Source organism: Sapajus apella, unplaced genomic scaffold, assembly GCF_009761245.1.
Source record: "Sapajus apella isolate SASKATOON/1434 unplaced genomic scaffold, GSC_monkey_1.0 scaffold7, whole genome shotgun sequence".
Lineage (NCBI taxonomy): Eukaryota > Metazoa > Chordata > Mammalia > Primates > Cebidae > Sapajus > Sapajus apella.
The window spans coordinates 47,566,447-47,584,921 of record NW_022436947.1 but is presented as its reverse complement, the minus strand read 5'-3'; the positions used below and the strand labels follow the sequence as shown (position 1 = coordinate 47,584,921).

At 36.1% G+C, this 18,475-nt stretch overlaps 1 protein-coding gene across 5 annotated transcripts in view; it reads left to right on the top strand.

The window, feature by feature from the left end:
* Positions 1–18,475, top strand: part of KIAA1324L (KIAA1324 like) — a 267,444-nt gene that overhangs the window by 146,710 nt on the left and 102,259 nt on the right. For all 5 annotated transcript variants that reach the window (XR_004268401.1, XR_004268400.1, XR_004268402.1 and 2 more), the window contains 6 exons: positions 117–380; positions 1,083–1,256; positions 3,290–3,479; positions 4,795–4,891; positions 5,541–5,642; positions 16,068–16,194. Coding sequence is in view for 2 of the 5 variants with exons in the window: in XM_032276478.1 (XP_032132369.1) it covers positions 117–380; positions 1,083–1,256; positions 3,290–3,479; positions 4,795–4,891; positions 5,541–5,642; positions 16,068–16,194 (954 nt within the window). In the remaining 3 variants the exon portion in view is untranslated. The remainder of the gene's footprint in view (positions 1–116; positions 381–1,082; positions 1,257–3,289; positions 3,480–4,794; positions 4,892–5,540; positions 5,643–16,067; positions 16,195–18,475) is intronic.

Below are 18,475 nucleotides of genomic sequence, written 5' to 3'. Positions count from 1 at the left end.
AAACTATTTAGGCTGGAACACCCTATTTAGTTATTTTGATGATATCAGCATACGACATAATCTGGTTGTACAACTAAGCCTCAGGCAGAAGTCATTACTTTCTGCTCTTTTTTTAGAATAGACGGTTCATCAATGACATGGTGAAGATTTATTCTATCACAGCCACTAATGCAGTTGATGGGGTGGCGTCCTCATGCCGTGCCTGTGCCCTCGGTTCTGAACAGTCAGGTTCATCGTGTGTCCCCTGCCCTCCAGGCCACTACATTGAGAAAGAAACCAACCAGTGCAAGGAATGTCCACCTGACACCTACCTGTCCATACATCAGGTCTATGGCAAAGAAGCTTGTATTCCATGTGGGCCTGGGAGTAAAAGCAATCAGGTAAGTGGGTCTGCATTTTAGGTGTCCCCATGAAAGTACATTTTAATAGAGAAATGCAAGGGTTCTCCTTAATGTTTCTCTGGGAGATACGAGGTTGTTATTTATTCTGAAATAAGACTTTCTACTTACCATTTCTGTTTTCTCCCCTCTTGCATTTATTAAACACTTACTGTATGCCATGAAAGTACTAGTTACTGGGGACATAAGATATTAAGAGAAACTCCCAAATAAGAATGCTTTTCCAAAATATTAAAACTGATTTCTTGTGTATTGTTTGAGTACAGCAAATAAACTACTATCTATAGGCTGGCTATAGCAGCCATCTGGGAACAACTAGTATTTCTTATAACATTTTAATGGCAAAGATTGATGCCATGTTATGAGTGAGGGACAAAGCAGTTTTACTGTCTGTTTAAATTTACATACAAATTTTTGGCTATTTCTCAATATACCTTTCTACAAGAAACAAGCTGGAGGATAACTTTACTCTGTTCTTTAAAACTTCTGAATTTTCCGAACATTGCCTAGAAAAAAATCTATTTAGAATTTAGAAATTCTTTATATTAATATGGTAAAATATACTATAACTAAGATTAAGTTACTGAAATAGTTTTTACACCTAGAACTTCTTTTCTGGAACACATTGTAGTAGCAGCTAATATTTTCTTTCCTGCTATATTGTTTCTTTATCTTTAATCAAAGGACCGTTCAGTTTGCTATAGCGACTGCTTTTTCTACCATGAAAAAGAAAATCAGAGTTTGCACTATGACTTTAGCAACCTCAGCAGTGTGGGCTCGTTAATGAATGGCCCCAGCTTCACCTCCAAAGGAACAAAATACTTCCATTTCTTCAATATCAGTTTATGTGGGCATGAGGTGAGTTCTGGCTGTCAAGGTGAGATGAAGCTATATTTCAGCTCTGATTGAGTTGATGTTTTTTGTGTTAATGAACCAACAAATTCTCTATGGATATTAACAACCAAGTGTCAGAAACTGAGCTTTTATTGCTTAGATCCTCTATTGCCTCCTGGAATCTTGTCAGATTTCTCCACCAGGGCCAACCTTGTCTGATTCTCAGTGCATCAAATCACTTATGCAGTAAGTTGAAACCCGAAGCTTGGAGCTGTGGTGTAAGTGCTTTGAGGACATTTTGTTTTCATAAAAGTGGGTCAGGGTTGTCAATCTTCCCTCTTTTTTAGGCAGGAAGTTACCATTTGAGAAAGTTTTACTGTTGTTTGTGTTGTCAATTTTGTGCTTTAAAAAGAAAAAGACTTCTAAGAGGACGTTTGTCCAAAATAAAAAGGAGACATACAGGGCCAAATATCAGTTGATAAGGTAGGCTTAAATCATACAAATTTATTTTCTGTGAGAAGTGGAATCTTAATTGATACTTGCAATGGGGTGAGGATACAGGACCATAACGTCCAATATTTTAATGGACATATAAGGTTAGGGTTGGGAATTATGAATAGGTATATACATATAAAGTAGAAACAGAATAAGGCATTTCCTCCGTGTCCCTCCCCATATTAACTCCTGTACTTCCAGTTGTCTTCATTATGAGATACTGTGCAAAGCTTTGCACAAAGGAAACAAAAGAGAACTGATGATCACAGAGGTTTTCAAACAAAAAGGTCAATACATTTTTACACAGTATGACAGTTGTCCTGTTTTGATTTTACCTGGGGTGGTCCAAGGCACTCATTATATTACTCAGTTCAATCAATGAATATAAATTAAATATCTGTTATATGCCAGATACGGTGGGAAGCAGTGAATAAGATTACTTCCGTCATCTGTCATACTTCTATCACAATCTTATATTAGCATTACCTCTTTTTCCACCTTCTCTTCCCCTCCCGCTTCTTTCTCTTTCTTTCCTTTTTATTGTTTCTTTCCTTTTAGTTTTTACTATTTTGCTTTTTCTTTCCTCAGTACCTCTTCTCTGCCCATTTTCATTATTTCTCCTTGGCTTCAACATTTTAAGCCTAGTAAAAAAAATATTGTGGTGAGAAGGCCTATTGTTATGAGAAGCCTCGTAGCAGGAGAAAAATGTATAGGTTAGGCCTGCTAGCTGCATTAAGAAAGAGAAATTTTTATACTTTTCTTTTTACACATCTGTGTATACTCTACATCTATAATACCAATGAAATAGTTTTCCTATGTTTTTACGTTTACTTTGTAGAAATTATGGAGCAATCTATAGTTCTTTGCAGTGGGACTATAGTATATTTAAACATATTATATTTAAACAATTTTCCCATTTTTATAAGTTATATCTTCCAATTCTCTAAATTATTGAAGAAGCAAATCTCTGTATTCCCTTTAACTTGTTACACAGTTGAACAGATACACATCATTGAATCTAAGAGTAGGTGAATAAAGACATTTGTAGTGACCAACTATTTAGAATTCAGGTGTTATTCTAGAATTTTGCTGAGTAAGACTTTTGTGCGTCCTTCTTAAGCCTTCATATTACCTTTCTGCTACACATAGGCTCATAAAGGAAGAGGAAGACCAACTCTTTTTCTTTGACCTTAAAGCTTTCATCAGCAGTTTGCTTGTCTTTTTGTATGCATTGTTATTCTATGAATTGAACATTTCATAGATGACTTTTATTTTCTTAATTTGATGACTTTCCTTTAGCACAAATGATGCTTGTAGTGGGAAGAGCAGTATAGTCTTGAATTACTGTATTTGTTATAACTGCAGTGACTCTGAACACTGGTTGAGTATTGGACTTTCCTTGAGAGCTTTTAAAAAGCACCAGTGCATAGGCCTCACACCAGATCAATTAAATCGGAATACCTGCAGTTAGGAAAGAGCCACTGCTCCTCTAGGGTCACTAGCTAGCTGGGGTTAAGACTGACATCCAATAAAACTTTTCTTTTATGACTTTATTTTCCCAGGGGAAGAAGATGGCTCTCTGTACCAACAATATAACAGACTTTACAGTAAAAGAAATAGTGGCAGGGTCAGATGATTACACAAATTTGGTAGGAGCATTTGTATGCCAGTCAACGATTATTCCTTCCGAAAGTAAGGGTTTCCGAGCAGCCTTATCATCACAATCCATCATTCTGGCAGATACATTCTTAGGTAAGCTTCCTTTGGTTCACATATGCATGCATGCATTTATTTGCAAATTATGATACGGATAACTTGTCATTGTATTGGTGTTTGCTATAGATGATTAAGGCTCCCACAGATAATTTTAAATTACCTGTTACCATTATTGTAAGATGGTTATAAAACTCCTACCTTTGGGGACTATTGATTAGTCTCTGAGATGCTTCTGCAATTATGTATTAATTCATGTATAAGTATGACATTTTCTGAGTGTCTATGCCTGTCATCAGACTTTCTAAAAGTTTAAGAGCCAAACCAATTTTAAAAATAAAAAAAAATGGTAAACAAACATAATCTACACATAAATCATAATATATGCCACAAGTTTCCATCACCTTTTGTCACACCAGAAGTAAGCAGGTGACAAACAGCAAAGGTGAGGATGCTGAGTTTCATTCCTTGTGTTCCTTTTTTGTCTCCGTAGTCCTGGAAGCTATAGGAAAGTTTCAAGAAGAATCAAGCTCCCTAATGAGTGATTTTTTTAGGGATCAAATTCATTATGATCTTTACAGTAGGGGTTAGGAATCGGTAATTTTAACAAGTTTCATAGGTGATTCGGATGTGTGGCCAGATCTGAGAACATTGCTGTAGCATAGACTCCAGAGGAATTTAGCGTTAACTTTCAGCACCAAGGTCAGTTACTACTGGGTGTGGGGGTTGCTCAGTGTGGGAACTCTGAAGCAAAGTTTGCTCTTACTGCTTGTGTGTCGGCTCTGTTATCATACCTCAAAACCTAAAATGCAATAAAAAAATAAATTAATTAAAAAAAAGAGATGGGGGGAAAAAGCCTTAGTTTTCTTTTTATTGGAATAAGCAAATTTCAGAGTTATTTTCCGGAAATTATTAGCGCACAAAATTTTTTGCTCTGTCAAATATGTCTGTATTGAACAGGAGTAAAAAGCTATATTAGCAAAGTAGCCCAACTCATTCAATAAAATTCACTGGAGAATGAAAATTTTAATAGACTTTGAGATGTTAGAGCACTAAAAGGAACATCATAGATCATCTGAATTACTGCTTGCATTAGATTCAGGCAACAAGACTCAGGGAAGTGACAAGACTTAAGGAAAACTACAAAGCTAGGGAGTAGAATCTTTTCTGTTTCATTCTGGAGACTGGAAAGTTTCTTGCTTTTACAATGAATGCATTAATTTAATATAGTATTTCTGTAAATACTATAAAATGATATTCATTAAATTAAAGCTATTTTCTACTCAGATCTTCAGAGACCAAATAAAACTAATTTTCCACATTGCTTAATAGTTTCTTTTTAAATCTCATCTAGGAGTGACGGTTGAAACCACATTGCAAAATATTGATATAAAAGAAGATATGTTCCCAGTTCCACCAAGCCAAATACCAGATGTGCATTTCTTTTATAAGTAAGTGAAGATGATGTTTCCCTTGACTGTATTTTACAAAAGAAACTTATATATATGGAACATCTATATTCATATATTTATAATTGTGTGTGTATAATCATATACTGGATGTGAATTCTTATGACAGAGAAGATCGATTATGTCATCTGAGAGTTCCTAGAATATAGCTTGTACTTAATAATTAGTAACTGGTTCTTAAAGACAGTAAAAAGTAAACATGGAATATTTTGAAAGCCTTATATAGTTTCTCTCTCTCTCTCTCTCTCTCTTTCTCTCTCTGTGTATTCACTTAAATTAGGCAATAAAGGACTCTACTTCATTGTCTAGGAATAATGATTTATAGTTCACATATCAAAGCATCATAAGTAGATATGGCCCTTGTTCCCTTAAAAGTATTTTTGATTATAATTTTTCTTAAAATCATAATATCTTTACTAAATACTTTGATGATAACATATCACTTTACTTGGGAAAGTAGTCAACTTTTCATAAGCAATGGAAGTAAATGAGCTGAATTTGTATTAAAATTGTTAATTAGTGAACTTTATTTTTCATTTGTTCATAGAGCCTGAGAGCAATTCTTCACATATTTTTGTCTTTGTAATCTGAATTATATTTGTTTTTAAAAATTTTATTTGCCTTACACTAGGTCTTCTACGACGACAACATCTTGTATTAATGGCCGATCAACTGCTGTGAAAATGAGGTGTAATCCTACTAAATCTGGAGCAGGAGTGATTTCAGTCCCCAGGTATCCTTATTTCTATATGATTTGTGTTTACGATGAGGAAGAAAAACTCTCCACAATGTTACTATTTTAAAACATATTCTTTATGAACATAAAGCAGACATAAAACAGAAGAATCTGTAGGGTTTTTTTGTATAGGGATATGCTGAATGTCTATTAAGAGGAATAGGTCCTTGTGCAATCTAAATACTTCCTAGCCTCTTGTATGACATATTGTTGTCCTGTTTGCCTTGAGTGTCCAATTCTCTTGAAAGTTATTTAAGCAATATACAATTAATTATACTGCTTGTATCCCTGTATTGATTTTATTGGTTAGCCTGAATTTCCTTGGGAGCTGGATTAGAAACTTTCCTAGTTATGTACTAGATAAACAATTAACTAGCTGGGTGATCAAGATTAAGTAATATAACCTCTGAGTCATAGCTTTTTTCTCTAGGAGGGGATGGGGGCCACAAAAGATAATTTGTGTGGTCGATTTCTAGCTCTTCAGTTTATTGATTAATGATGGCAGAATCACCAAGGTACGTCTGACTTATCGAATATGTAATGTAGTTCATTTAACACAGATTAGCATTAAGGCAATAATCCTCTACAGTTAAGATCTGAATAATGCAGCTCACTTTGGATGGGAACACAAGAAGAACACAATTTCATAGACTCAGAATTGTCAACCATAATACCGACTACTTTAATGGTATGAGTGACACTTGAATGTCTCCTGATTTTCATTTTTCAGATATTCATTTTTCAGTACTTAGGTTATTTTTTTTAAATTTTGTTTTTAAAAATATCATTATTTTTAATTTTTTTGTAGCGATGGGAATCTACCTACATTGCCCAGGCTGCTCTCAAACTCCTGGCCTCAAGCGATTCTCTCTTCTCAGCCTCCCAAACTGTTAGGATTACAGTGTGAGCCATTGCACCCAGCCAGATTCTTTATTTCTAATATTTGTAGAGTTAAGATGCCTTTGGATCATAGTTTGATTTGCAGACATTTTCTCTATCAAACTAGCAGAAGTATATATTTTTAAAAAGAAAGTGATTTAGTTAATTTTGTTTTGGATAGTTTCACCGTAACCTTGGGAGATATTAACCTGTCCTGCTTTTGTCACATCAGGGTTGGAAATTAGTGGTCTAAACATTGCTTCAACTACTTGTGTATCCTAAAAATAGTTACAGGGGTAACACAGTATTTTGGACTTATTTATGGGCATAAAGGCACATTGACGTTCACTTTTCACCAGCTGCGTGTTTCCACTTCTCATAGATCTTGACTTAGTTATTCTTTTCACCTGTTCATGGTGAGAGAAGGATATGATGAGAGCAGTTACCTAATAATCATAAAAGAGCATCCTGTGGTGGAGGTTCCCTCTGCCAGCCTCCAAGATAGAACCAAGGCAGAAAACCATCCTCCAAGAAAAGGTGTGGTCAGAGATTCTAGCAATAAAAGCATGTGTCTTTCATCATTCTCTAATATTCTGCCATACAGCTCTGAGTTCAGGTGCTTATTCCCTTTTTGTGAACTTAACACTTAACTTCTAGTCTCTAGAGTCCACTAGAATAGCTTCCAAAGCCTCCTCTAGGTCTCTAACTCAAGTAGGTTATGTTACTGAAGACTAGGTCTGTCCTTTAGGAAACACATCACTCTGACTTTCCTAAGGTGTGTTCTGACACTTTGATTGTAATAAGGAAAATAGTCTCCTGTAGTTAAGTGATGCCATGTAGAAACTGAATTTTTCCTTCTGAGGAGACAAAAACTTGTTTTTACTTTGACCTTGAGGAATGTGCCACTTAGGAAAGTAAACTATCTTTGCCAGAGTTTATCAAGATCACCTGCAGCAGAATAAGACCTTGGGGTATCTATTTTAAAAATTAATTTCTGGGCCTTCCCTAAAAATATAGAATCTCTAAATGCTGAACACAAGAACATTTTTTAAAAACAGCAGGCAATTCTGATACCTATTGAAATTTGAGAACTAGATTTTGTCTTAACTTACATTTTGGAAATTTGAGTTATTTTTTTCTGACAGAGATTCTCACAATGTATTCCGAATTTTAGCTTAATGAAAAGCTAATTTGAAATGTGACAGTCTAAAGGGCGTAGTCCTTTGTCCATGTTTGATAAATCTTCATTTAGAGTTGTGATGTGCACTGAAGTGTGCTGACCACTGCCTTAGGGAGCTGCTTGAACCCTACAGCCTCAAGTGCTGACCTTTAGTTCTTTCTTGAATCAATTTCCCATCAGGACACAAGGGGGAGCTCGGAGATCAGAACATGAGAAACAGCAGCTTCCCGGAATTTTTTTTTTTTTTCTTTTCTTTTCTTTCTTTCTTTCTTTTTTTTCTTTTTTTTTTTTTTTTTTAGCAGTAGGGCCGAATAAAGATTTCCTACTAACAGGAAAAAAGAAAAAAAAAGTCAATAGAGCCCAGTTTCTCAGGCTACTTTTTAGAAGGAATTCTTTTCTTTTCTTTCTTTTCTTCCCCCCCCTTCCTTTCTTCCTTCCTTCTTTCCATTGTTTTAAGATTTCCAGGGTGGAGGGAGGGAGGTGCTAACCAGACACTTGCTGTAAGAGGCCTCATATGCTGACCAAAAAGCATCAGGAGACTTTGGCAGTGAAGAAGGAGACTTTGGTAGTGAAGAAGGAGACTTAAGTAGTGCAAAAGGAATGCCACCCTCAGGGATTCTCATTTCTTGGCCAGGAATCTTGGCAAACCAGGCAGAAGTTCACTTTAGCAGTAGCGATGTTGGTTGGGGTTTTATATCTTGGTGTCCTGGGAAAATGTCATAAGATCCTCAGACCTGGGAGAGTGAGAAGGTCTTAATAAAAAGTGAAATGGGCAGGAGAAAGGGGGATATATATGTTCTTTGTGTATCACCTAAGAAATTAGAGGGAGCAGCAAATTATCTGGGCTGCCTACTCATCTGCAGCTGGAAACACCAACTTATTTGGTCTGGCAAATGTAGTTGGTTTCTAATTCCATAATGTGTCTGGAGGATATGAGACATTTTAGATAAAAACAATACAGAGTTTGTGGCAGATGTATTCTGACAGCTGGAGTGAACTTTTGAAATTTTCTACTGTAATTTGCACCTTGAGCAGAGAATAAACTGCTAGCACAATAGGCTCCTGATGTTCCTAAATATTAATAGATGCCCTTAAGTAGATGGCCCTCTAACCTTTGCCTAAAATGCTTTCCAAACCTCTAATCATTATCTTAGGTAGGTAGAGGAACTGAAGACTCTCCTTTTATTGGGAAGAATTTAGATGTAAGCATTGTATCCAAAGGGTTTTTTTTTTCCCAAAAACATGAGAAATTTCTGTTGGTGAAAAGGGTATAAAAAGGCCTTATTAAAAAGCAGACAAATGAAGCACTGTCACTCCGATAATAGAGGTGCCACAGCGTCTACAGGAGCTTGAGTCTAACACATTGACTTTACAGAGCAGCAAACACTGATGCCCCAAGTTGTGTAGCTGTGGTGTGGCATAGTCACGATGGAATAATTTTCTATAACTCTGTTGTTTTTTTCATGCCATAATGCTTTCATCTTGCCATTTTTCATCCAGTTCCCCATGGACAGAGATTTGCAAGAAACACACTAAGTCAGAGTCAAATATCACACTCCAGAGGATAACTCAACTGATTTACAAGTTATTGGTGCCTTCTTTTAAATGAGTCATCTTTCCTCAGACAGGGTCTTTATTGATGCCATGAGTTAGAGGAAAATCATTGTTTTCTTTCTGTCAACTTCTGACTATATTTAACTGCTTGAGTAATTTATAAATCAGCTGAAAATTGTTTTGCCAAAACCTCCTTCAAAATCCAAATTCATCTTCATTATCAGTATAGCCTCTGGGAATTTTGAATCTCACAAAAGAGATGCTTCACAGTTCTGTCCTGTTATAGTCAAGGGTGAAACACTCCAGGGATTTATTTCACAGATTCCAATTTAGAGTCTCTCTATCAAAGTCATTGGATCTATTGGATGCTAATGTAGTATTTGGTCTTTAGGGAAGGACTGTTAAAATCAAAATATCTGTTTTCAATTCTTAAGAAACATGGAAGGATGATTGGTTAGATGAGTTCCCTTGTTTTCTTTTTCCCTAGAAAAAGACAAGTAATAGTTAACTAAGTCTGTGCAAGTTAAATTAAAAAGGCAGTTGAACTCAAAAGATCAAAATGAAGTATGTTCTTTGAATATTAAAAAGTAAAAAGGCATATAGAAGCATTATGAACATAAGTGAAAACGGCTAAAAGCCATTATGATAAAAAAATGAAAAAACTCAACACAGAATTGCTAAAATCATATATTTCAGACACTAATAAGTAATCTTAAAACATGATATAAAAAATCACAAACCATTCATACAATTTTCAGATCAATTTTGAGATAAGGATAATTATATTATTTCATGAAAGAAGTTACAGAATCTGAAGATAAAACAAGGAATGTCAGTTAATTTGTCTCGGTTTTGATCTGAGGCTGGTTTTTGGTAGTTAACTCAGGATAGAGTCTTTAGAAAGGGAGGTTTTGGCAGAGATAGAATTTTGTAAACCTGGATCTAAGTACTGTGCATAAAAAAATCTTATGTTTATACTCAATCTGTTTTGGTTTTCTTGTAGAAACAACCAGGTTTTTGTCTCACGGCCAGGAAAGATTAGGCTTGCAGACACTTTGAAGGGTAAGGGGTTATGGAATTTATTGGGAAAAAAGGAAAAAGACTCAGCAAAGTTGAAAGGGCTTCCTGTTAACAAGCCCCCATCTCACAGATTGAATCCCAGGTTGCCACCCAGGAACAGGAGGGGCCAGGCTGCTCCCTCTGCAAAGGGCGCGAATTTACCGAGGCCCCACCCCATTCGTCCAGTGCGCAGGCTGATTGGAGGTTCTCTGGGGAACCGTTTTTACTTGACTGTCTCAGTCTAAACGTTTGTGTCTCCCCAAATGCATATGCTGAAATGCCGTTAATACGGAGGTAATAGTATTAGGAGATGTGTGTTGGGAGATTATCAGCTCATGATGGCTCTCCCCACATGAATGAGATTACTCCAGGCTGGGCACAGTGGCTCATGCCTGTAATCCTAGCACTTTGGGAGGCAGAGGTGGGTGGATCACCTGAGGTTGGGAGTTCAAGACCAGCTTGACCAACATGGAGAAACCCTGTGTCTACCGAAAATACAAAATTAGCTGGACATGGTGGTACATGCCTGTAAATTTAGGTACTCAGGAGGCTGAGGCAGAAGAATTGCTTGAACCCGAAAGGCAATCTCAGTGAGCTGAGATCGCGCCATTGCACATTGCACTCCAGCCTGGGCAACAAGAGTGAAATGCTGTCTTAAAAAAAAAAAAAAAGAGAGAGAGAGAGAGAGACTCCAGAGAGCTAGCTAGCCTCTTTCACCACATGAGGATGCAGCAAAAAAAGTGCTATCTATGAAGCAGAGAGCAAGCCCTCACCTGAATCTGCTGACATTGTGATCTTGGACATCTCAGCCTGTAACTATAAGACGTATATAGAAACTATCCAATTTGATATATTTTGTTATAGTGGCCTGAATAGACTAAGATACATTCACAAACAACTTAAAATCTCTTGCCTCAGGGCAAACAAAATTTTGGAGCAAGATGCAGTGGTATTTTTGGGGCCTCATACAAGAGTGGACAAGCCATCCTCAGCAGAAAAAGTCTGAGTCTCCTGAGATGCCAAAGCTGAGAGAAATCACTGGCAGTAGGTTAGAAACAGCGCTGATGCCAATCTAAATACCGCAAGGTTGGGAGCTCGCTCAAAAGCCCCATGTGAAAGAAGCTACCAACTCAGCTGAGACATTTTTTATTTTATTTTTTAGTTTTTCCAGGAACCCCCTTACAGTTGGCTGTCTCAATAGCATAGTTTTCTACTCTATGACTGTATCAGAAGTTCTTTAACCAGTCCATATTTGGTTACGTCTCTAATCACTGACCACATTAGTAACATCTTTGTCATGACATCTTTGCATGTATGTCTCATTTTCTCTTCAGGATGAATTATTAGACATAAAATCTCTTTGTCAAATGTTATGTACTTTTGAAGGTTCTTTGTTTTTAGTTTTTTAAAAAATTGATTTATTATACTTTAAGTTCTAGGGTACATGTGCAGAATGTGCAGGTTTGTACACAGATATACATGTGCCATGGCGGTGGTTTGCTGCATCCATCACCCTGTCATCTAGGTATTTCTCCTAATGCTATCCCTCCCCAATCTCCCCACCCCCTGCTATTTCTCCCCTAGCTCTCCACCCACCAAGTCCCGGTGCATGATGTTCCCCTGTCTGTGTCTGTGTGTTCTCATTGTTCAACACCCACTTATGAGTGAGAACATGTGGTATTTGGTTTTCTGTTCTTGAGCTGACACATTTTCTAGGCACACAAAACTGTGGCCTTTCCCCTCAATCTCCTCAGACAAAATCGAGAGAGATCAGAAACATATTGACAATGTAGGTAAATGTGTTTTAACATTTGTATTTTGGTAAAACAAATTTATACTGAATTATAAACTATGCAAACAGTTAATAATAGGTTCACTATTAAGTTGTATCAGTTGATAAGAAAAGATTTTTCTCCATGAATTTATAATACAAACCAAGTAGATCCTACTTTAGGAAAGATTTATTTAAAAGAAGACACTAATAGCTCATCCCTCAGTCCAGTTATCCTTCAGGGAATGTATCCCATTTTAGAATCCAAGACCTATCTTCCTAAAAAAGATTAATTTGAATTCTTACGTATTGCCAGGGCCATCCAGATTCATAAGGCAATCCCAGAAGTAAAGTAAGGAAACTGGGAAGTCTCTTTCTTATTTACCAATAACACCAAGGTCCACCTGGTTGTTCTTTGAATCAGTCTTTGTTCTACCTAGAGTGCATAGCACATCCAGTAACCCTGTAGAATCCTAGCCTTGCCTGCCCCAGCTATCCATGATAGTGTACTGTCTCTTTGGACATTTATTCACTGGTTCCTATGGTGATTGTATAAACCAAAAGTTATAAAAGAAGCACAATTTTTGGCACCTCTGTATTCCAGCTTTAAAAAGCTGGGAGAGGTGGCTAGAGATGATGTTTGGACAAGTAATCAAAAGGAAAGTATTTTAAGCACTTGGCAATACAACCTTTATCCATTTTACTGTTTGTTTTTCTGTTTTCTTGGTAGGAGAAAGTATTTTTTGTTTTTCTGTTGTACTTGTTTTCTATTTTTATACTAAAAATAAGTTCTGTTGAAATTGTTATTGCTTCATACATCCCTGTTTCACATGGAAGGACTGATTTAAATTATGACATTTAGGTTTATAACAAAGAATTATATTTGGATGTTCCACAATTTAAATGATTCATCAAGTTAAAGAAATCAAATAATTCACTCTAAGGTAAACTGCTTTGAGTTAAACTAAAAGTATCTTTAAAATTGAAGTCTACCAAGAAAAGGTACTGTAGTATTTTGACACCTAACAACAGCTTTACAAATTATATCAATGTCATGATTTTGTTGTTGTTGCAATTTTTGTGGTTCTAGAAGTTCTTGAGAAAGTGATATGCATTGCTAATAGTCTTTTATATTTTTGCAGTGCTTTAAACTTTCCAAAATTGTTCTGTCATTTTATCCATTGTAACTACCCTGTGAAGGCAGTATAGCAGACATTTGATTTTGACAAATTACAAAGATGAGGGAGGGGAAAGGAGGAATTGAGTCATTTGTGGGAAAACACAATCATTTGAGAGTCCAGGTAGAATTGTAACCCAGGCCTTTGCTTTAGAAGTTTTTGCAACTGTGATTAGCCTTCTTCTTTTCTTCTTCTTTTTTTTTTTTTCACTTATTGAGTTCTTTTTTTCTCAGATTTTAAGAGACTTACTCCTCTGTTTTCCCAAGGTCAACAGTTTGTTTTTTTTCCTACTCAAAATTTCACTATGTTAGAAAAATAAAGTATAGAATATTTTGGGAAGGAAGATTTGAACTGAAGAGCACATTTGCTATTTTTGCTAAATGGTCAGGAAATTGTATTCTTAAATAATTTTTCTCATTGGTTACCCAATTTTTAAAAAAAGAAAAATTTTGAGTTGCTTTTTACTAATCTAGAAGGTGGAAAGTATAGATATTTTTTGTGGCATGGTTTTCATCTATTGTAGTGTACTTACCATTAAAAAAAAACCTCTCTTTGTTTCAGTCAGAATATATTTATTCTTCTTTTCTACAAACAGAGAAATTAAGTCAGATAAAGGTTAATCCATTTTCCTCAAGATTCGCTATTTGCCTTGTTCTTAGCTGTGACATATGGCACGGGGCGCCAGTTACAGCCTGTTATAAACAACATTGATTTTATTTGCATCCCGCCACCTCTGCTTAGTCTACAGACACTTTGGAAAGATAGGCATGTAAAAATGCAGTTGATTTTTAGACATGTAGTTTTTTTAGTGTTCAAATCTTAGTGTGTCTTAGAATATATTTAGTCAACTAACAGTATGAGATTTAACTTTGATATTAGACTGAAAATAATAGTTTTGGACCATTATCACTGGACAGGTATTTGAAGTTAAAACTTAAAAAAGAGTGTTTTAAAAAAATTTTCCTTATTATTTTGTGGCTGTCGTTTTGCTATTAAGGGTTTCAGGACACTTGTCCTCAGCATGAGCTAAGGTCTGAAGGAAGTTTTCAGGACAAAGCCTGTAGTTATGTGGCTTGACTTAAGGAAGCTGTAAGTGGTAGACAAATTTAAATTCCCCTAGTTTTAATGAATTCATGAACAAAAATAGCAGTTTTTACTAGAATCTGTCCGAATAGGTTCTGGCTTCAATCAGTAAAGATTCTGTACACCGTAACAGCCATTATGTTTTCAGCCATGCTGTGTTTACCTGTCCCCATAATGAAAGAGGCAAGTTGATGTAATGGGACTGCCCACTAGAAAGAAGAGTTTCAAAAAGTCTCCAGAGCCTCCCTAGTGGTTAGTTCTTTGTGATCCTGTTCCTGTGTCTAAGCCCCATCCACATCCATCATCTGCAGAGTAGCAAAGGTGATCACCTCTTCAGGTTATCATTAGGCCAAGGAAACCCAAGATTGCAATGTCATTTTCTTCACTTAGCTGCATGTTGACCTGATGATTGGTTGGTTTGTTTTTCACTTTAGACAATTTTGTGATGATGTCTTTCTCCTACCTCTAAAAGACCAGGTTCCTGTGCAGCATTCTATTCCCTAAAGCATCTCACCTAAGTACATTACCTTAAACAGAAGTTACAACATCTATAACGTATGAGGCCTTTCATTATCTAGTTCCTGTCTGTGTGCCCAGCACTCACTCATTGCCTTGCTCTTGAAGCTCCAGCAACAATGACCCACATGTAATTTCCTGCCAATTCATCATACCCATTCATTCCTCTGCAGGAATTCCTTTGCTTTCTTCCTTTCCGTTCTGGCTAACTCCTACCAGATATTCTAGACTCAGCTTAGACATCATTTCTATCAAGAAGCATTTCCAGAGGCTTTGTTTTGTGTGTCATTGTCTGTATCTCTCTTTTATATTAAAAAAAGAAGGTTTACAGAAATATGACTTCCCTACCATATAATTCAGCCACTTAAAGCATATAATTCACTGGTGTTTAGAATATTCAGGAATATGGACAACTACCACCACAGTCAGTAGTTTTAGAAGATTTTCAACACCTCAGACAGAAACCTCATGTCCTGTAGCTCTCAGTCCCCTATGCCCTAGTCTACTTCTCAGCCCTAAGCAACTGCTAATTTACTTTCCATCTCTATAGATTTCCCTATTCTGGAGTTTCATACGAATGACATCATATAATTTGTGGAATTTTGTGACCAGTTTCTTGCACTTAGCATAATATTTTCGAGGTTCTTCCAAGTTGTGGCATACATGACTGCATTTATTTTATGGTTGAATAATATTCCTTTGTATGGGTATACTACATTTTGTTTATGTATTCTTCTGTTGATAAATATTTGGGTGTTTTTCACCCTTTGGTTATTATGTAAAATGCTGCTGTAAACATTCATGTACCAGTTCTTGTGTAGAGATACGTTTTCATTTCTCTTGGGTTTATACCTAGGACTGAACTTGTTGGAATAAACAGTAACTCTATACTATTTGGTTGAGGAACTGCTAAACTGTTCAAAGCAGGTGCACAATTACATTCCTGTCAGCTGTGCATGAGGACACCAATTTCTCCACATCCTCACAACACTTGTGATTCTTTTTGATTCCAGCCATCCTACTAGGTACAACCTGTTATCTCATAGTGGCTTGTGTCTTTTAGATTTTTTTCCACTTTTGTTTCCTCAGCATCCACACAGTGCTCCCCAGCATGTAATAGGTATTCTGATGTTGATTGGAGTGGATTGAATGGGTTACAAAAGCTGTCATTTATGTGGTTTTGGTTTTGTTTATGATTTTAGCAAGTGCCCAGCAGGTACTTGTGATGGGTGTACATTCTATTTCCTGTGGGAGAGTGCTGAAGCTTGCCCTCTGTGCACGGAGCATGACTTCCATGAGATTGAGGGAGCCTGCAAGAGAGGATTTCAGGTAAGGGACAAACTCTTGAGGCAGAGCTTTGGCATTATAATTGGTTGGTCTGGCATCACATTATAGAAACTCAGGTCCAAAGTATGGCAAAAACTTCTAGTTAATGTGACATTAGTAATCATTTAAAACCAAGTTTGGTAGCTGAACTTTCAGATGCTGGGGTAGCAGCAGATGTGCACTGGGATTGAGGAAAATGAATCATGATAAAAGTAGTCACAGGCTTTGAATATTTACCTGGATGATATGAGAATGATATCATTAGACCAATATGTGATTTATATAATACCAGTATAGGTATAATTAAGATGGGGTAATATAACTGACTCACCATAAGAAGCATGCCTAAAACATAAAGCATATACATATAAAATCAAGATCCTACTCTATAGCTTCTGTGCATTCATGCTTAAATATTTTTTGTTTCCATTTATATTTAATATATTATGAAAAACTTCCCTTCTCATTAAGTATATTTTTAAAAACATTCTTATTTATTGATACATTTTTAATATTATCTGGGATTTAATAATCATTTTGTTAGACATTTGAGAGAAAATTGAAAACAATCATTTTGTAAATAACTGTAGCAAACATCTTTGAAGGAAATTGGATTTCATTAGTGTATTATTAGAAAGAGATTAAATGAATCAAAAAAGAATGGACATTTTTAAGACTTGATACATATTACTAAATTACTTTGGTTCTATCAATTTTCACTTTCACTTCATTTTCACTTTCACCAGTAGTGTTTGAGAGAGACTGCTTCACTGCGCTAGCTTTGAGTAATATCATATGAAAAAAAAAAAAAAAACCTGAATTTGCTTCAAGACCACTCTTTTATCAACACTCCATGCCCAAATTGTATTAAAATGGTAGGAAAGAAGCACAGATGAAAGCAAATCAGCACGAATCCTGGAAACCTGAAGGGAGAGTAGGCACCAGAGAATCGGAGAGGGAAAGCAGTTCTGCCCAGGAAAGTCTTGAAGAGTTTGCAGTTAGCAGGATGAAGGGCAGGAGCATCACAGGAAATGAAATCAGGACACCTGCACCCAATCCCATACATTCCAAGTATTTGACACCAGTTGTGTTCACCTCGCCTCAAGGAAAAAGCTATAGAGAACTATTCTCTAAGTTGGTGTTTTTCAAACGTTAGTGACAGTGAATCTATATTAAGAATTATATTGTACATCAAACCTGGTACCCACACACAAATCAGACACACAGAAATATGCCTAAAAATGAGATAAAGTTTTAAGGAGCAAGATTTATTTTATATTTTATGATAAAATACAAGCATAGCGTTAATGTAAAGTATATTTGTATTAATAATTTAATGTATAATATAAAAAATAAGCAGATAACTCTAAAACAAAAATGAGGAAATGTGTTATTTAATTTGTCAAATGTGGAATAAGATGGCTTCTTCCAGCACCCAGGGTCAGTGCTGCTTGCTGAGCTAGCACACTGCGGAGACAGTTTCTTTTTAGTATTTTTAAGTAGGTCAAGGATAAAAATTCCAGATTTACAAAAATGGTTTCTTGTTAATCCTCTTAATAATGTTGATGCTTTTTCTACTTCACAATAGAAATTCTTGTAATCCCGGCACTTTGGGAGGCCGAGGCGGGTGGATCACGAGGTCAAGAGATCGAGACCATCCTGGTCAACATGGTGAAACCCCGTCTCTACTAAAACTACAAAAAATTAGCTGGGCATGGTGGCGCATGCCTGTAGTCCCAGCTACTCAGGAGGCTGAGGCAGGAGAATTGCCTGAACCCAGGAGGCGGAGGTTGCGGTGAGCCGAGATTGCGCCATTGCACTCCAGCCTGGGTAACAAGAGCAAAACTCCGTCTCAAAAAAAAAAAAAAAAAAAAAAAAAAAGAAATTCTTCTTTACCTTTACTCTAAAATTATGATAAACTGCTTATCTTATAATTGTTTTTTAGAGTAAATGAAAAACGAAGCTGCATTCCCTTTGGCTACCAAGTTTAGCTCAAGGATTTTTGAATAGCTAAATGATCTTTTATTCAAATATTCTCTAATATTTCTCTCCTGAAAGGTAATGAATGATGAGAAGGTTAAGACAGTGAAGTTGCAACAAATTCTCTAATTTTATTTCATTCAAACTGTCTTCCTTGGTAAGGTCGCTTCAACATATTATAAGATGGTTAAGAATAGGTAGTTGCTGGGTGTTCTTTGGTATTTGTTTTTGCCTTTAAAAATCATACTTTTTGGATAACTTTGAAGTGTATGACATGTTGAAATTTATAATAGTCCCCTATAGT